We start from the raw sequence: 3,929 nt of genomic DNA on the forward strand, positions 1-3,929 counted from the left end.
TTCCTGCTGTCGACTACCGGCAAGCCAGAAATCAACGCCATCGCCGTAACGCCCCAATCCTTGCGGAAAGAAACGAACGAGGAGGAAGCATAGACTGATACCGTCAGCCCACATGACGATTGACTGATGTGCCCAAACAAAGCCTCTTTTGTCTTGGGTGGGCGCCCACCTGCCTATATGTCCAGCATCCGAATGTACCTTACCCTTCCTTCGGAGGTATGCATGTTATGTCCAGACCGCTGCCGGCGTTCCTGACTGCCCGGGCAAGAGACGGTTTCTAGTGCGCCGTCCGTGTCGTTAGCGCCTCCGTAACGGCTGACAACCCGTTGACATATTACGGAACCCCGTGCTGAGGTACCAGTGTACCTAAGGTACCTGAGTGGCCTGTCATATCGACGCACTCGGCCTTCCCTGCTACGCTGCCTTCGCGTCTTCTCAGAGAACAGCACACGCCTCGAAGCACCCCGCAAGTATGCGCCATCTACCAGACCAACAAGGGCGTCCTCAAAACCCGAGACGTAATTTGCAAAGGGAAAAAAAAGCCTTTTTTCGGATGCAAAACCCACTCGGTGCCGATGGAGTCGGTAGTCTGGAACCTCGGGCTTCGTCCTCCCCCGAGTCACGACCCCGACTTGCCAAATGCGGCCCCGCAACTCGCATCTCGCACTGTCGGTTCCAACGCCAACTGCGACGTGCTAGAGTAGCTCGGCGAGAACCATCCCGTCCAAATTATCCGCATGAGAAATATCGGAAAAGAACTCGCAAGAGCCGTATACATGTACACCCATCATGTCCGTTCTCGCACATCGCGATGCTCCCCACCAAGCCTCTGAGAACAGGACGCAAGAAGAAGGAGAAAGAAAGAAGAGGTCAGGGCTTGGTCTCCCCCTCCCTGCCCCAGCCGAACGGAAACTGACTCGCCAGCAGGGCCAACCCCAGGAACTGTCCTCGAAAGCCCTGCATGTTTACTTACTTACATGTACCAGATTGCCTGATCGTGGCCCCTCCCCAGTCGCCTCACCATCATACCTATATTTGTCGTGCAGGGTTCCACGACTCGTGTGTCTCTCTTTCTGTCCGCTCCCCCCTCCCCCTTTCCCCCCACTATCCGTCGGGAGAACCAGCCGAGAAGTGAACCGCCTCCCTGCAAACAAGGCGAGAAGCTCTTTCTGCCCAAGCTTGAGAACACCGAGCGCAGACAACGGGACGTTTCTCACGCAACTGTCCGGGCATCTGCATCAGCTGCCAGGTAAACGAGGCAGACAGGCCTACTCGTATTGCGAACCTTCGAGTGGTACAGTAGTAGCACTTGACGTATACCGAACAGGGAGCAAGGTGGCTGCAGTCGGCGTGGGCACTTACAACTGGGCCTGTCGTCTTCGGCTGGGTCTAATTAAAGTCTTATGCCTACGACTGTTTCCGTCACAAGCACGATCACCGACATATGGGTCATTTCACGGTCGTCAGTGGAACGATCGTAAAGATATTTGCACTCTGTCCAAACAAGGGTATACAACCCCCGAACCATACTGATACTTGGCCAGCATTGACTAATAAGACAAAGTTCTCATAATGCGTCTCCAATACCAGCCTCCATGTAATGTCAGCTTTCCGGCGGTGCTGTCCAGACCAAGCAAAAATACAACCTGATCTCACCGACAACCTAACAATATCTAACAGAGAATCCTAAACTGACAAGCTTATCAAAGCTGAGGAAGCCATGCAGCCATCTGTAATGGCTGGAATGCTAAGTTTCGGCAGTCCGGGTAGATCGAAGACTGCCGAGGTCACTCAGGTCTGTCTCCGGACCGTGGTGCTTATCATTTCTCTCCTTGGCTGCGGCCACAGCCTCGTGGATCGATATCGGATTCTTCTCGTACGTAAACAAAGAGACGACCAAGGTAGCTGCTGCGACGTACATCAATACCTTGAGTTCTTCGGAATACGCTGTGGCATAGACTTCACGGACGGCCCCGCGTGCTTCGTCTGGCCATTGAGTAGCAGAAGAAGGGGATCGGTGCAGATCGCTCATTTGTTGTGGTGTAAGCTGCTCGTGCAGTGCCGTGTTGAAGTGCGTGTTGAAAATGACAGTGGAAACAGCGATGCCGATGCAGCCGCCGAGGACGCGGGCCTGCGCCATTGCGCCGTTGGCAACAGCAAGGTCATTGTGAGCCATGGTCTTGACAGCAGCTAGAATAGTCGCGGCGCTGAAAACAAGGCCAGTGCCGAGACCAAAGATGGTTTGGTAAACATAACTTTGACGGACGCTTTCATCAGGATCGTCAAGAGTCGACATGAGACCCAGGCCCATCAGTTGCAGTGACGCTGCCGCCATGAGTATCCAACACAAAAAGTTCCGTTTGCTGCAGATGGCACCTGACGCAAAAGATCCCAATGCGCATGCTCCCAACATGGGCAATAAGTGGACGCCCGCCTTCAGAGGTTCGTCGCCGTGAATGATTTGAAAGCGTTGGGGAATGTTGATAGTCAGAGGAACGAACGGGAAGCCGGTGAGAAGGGTGACTAGCAACCCAGTCATGTACACACGCTCGGTAGCAAGCCGGATTGGAAAGAGCGGCTGGATGTGGGGGAAGTGCTTCTTGGCCAGTAGGTACTGCCAGGTGAAGAAGACGGCCCAACATACACTGGCAATAGTGAGGGCCGCAACAATCTCTGGGTCATCCCACGCCGCCGCGTACGATCCGCCACGTTGAACACCGTAGGCTAGAAACCCCGAGGCACTCAGCAAAGAGAGGCCGCCGACGAAGTCGATGCTGACAAACGCAGACCACGTCAAGATCTCGGCCATCTGAGGTTCCTGTGGCCAAAAGAAGCTGATGGCTCCGAGAGCGACGAGGCCGAAAGGAATGTTAATGTTGAATATCCAGCGCCAGGACGCACTCTGCGTAATGAGGCCACCGAAGAGAGGTCCACAGATGAAGGCGCACGCCAGGACACCTCCCATCAGGGCCCCAACCAGGCCGGGGCGATGGCCGGGGCCAATCTCGACAATGCTGATCTGCGCAATGCTGTACAGTCCAGAGCCTCCCAAGCCCTGAAAACCACGACAAATGATGAGCACCGGCATGCTAGTTGCAGCGCCACAGCCCATGGAGAAAGCGATGAATATGGTCCAGGAAAGAAGGAGCAAGTTGCGGCGACCATAAATGTCGCTCAGCTGGGCTATGCCGGTGGCGAATGCCATGTAAGTAAGCAGGTACGCAAGTATCACCCATGTTGAGCTGGTGAAGTCGTTGAACTCTTTCGAAATGGCAAGGAGTGGGATGGAGACAATGCAAGTGTCCACGGTCGAGAAAAGAAACCCCAGCAGAAGGCTGACGTATGTTAGTGTTGCTCGATGACAGCTTGGACATGTGGCCTCTTCTATCGACATACCAAAAAACAAGGACTGTCTGACGCGCTTTGCTGAGAGGCTGCCCGGGATGTAAAAGAGGGCCAAGGTCTTTATCCCTTTCCACCCGACCGAGGCGTACGAAGCTCAGATCAGCGATATCTCCGAGGGTATGATTGGGGTATGAGAGCTGGCTGGTCGACAAACGGCGCCCGAAGGTCTGATGCGAGGTTTCCATCGTCGCATTCGCTGACCGAATGTCAAATGATCTTGGATGGAGAATTTGAACTGTATGAGGAAGAGACCGTGAGGAAAGGTGAAGAATTGTCGGTGTTTCTTCCTGCAGAGGGCAGTATGGTGGAGGGGCAGAGAGGACCAAAATCAGCCAGACAGAACCAGAGTAAAATACGTGTACCAAGAGAAGACAAGGCAGGTAGATGTGGGCAGAACCGGTAATCGAGCCGCCGGCAGGAGCTCTCGCGAACAGCACCCGAGATAGGTAAGGTAGGCAGGTCTGGGCATATGGTCGATCAGCGCAACAACTGCCTTCTGCTGGAGGTGGGATCAGGAGCAACGC

At 54.4% G+C, this 3,929-nt stretch overlaps 1 protein-coding gene across 1 annotated transcript; it reads right to left on the reverse strand.

The window, feature by feature from the left end:
- Positions 1-1,747: 1,747 nt before the first annotated feature.
- Positions 1,748-3,590, reverse strand: D7B24_003745 (uncharacterized protein; the record flags this gene model as incomplete). Its single annotated transcript, XM_028637932.1, has 2 exons — positions 1,748-3,335; positions 3,397-3,590. The coding sequence occupies 2 exons, from the start codon at positions 3,588-3,590 to the stop codon at positions 1,748-1,750; spliced, it is 1,782 nt and encodes a 593-aa protein (XP_028490524.1).
- Between the last annotated feature and the right edge of the window lie 339 nt (positions 3,591-3,929).

The sequence above is a fragment of the Verticillium nonalfalfae genome (assembly GCF_003724135.2).
Source record: "Verticillium nonalfalfae strain VnAa140/NRRL 66861 chromosome Unknown scaffold_209, whole genome shotgun sequence".
Taxonomy (NCBI): Eukaryota; Fungi; Ascomycota; class Sordariomycetes; order Glomerellales; family Plectosphaerellaceae; genus Verticillium; species Verticillium nonalfalfae.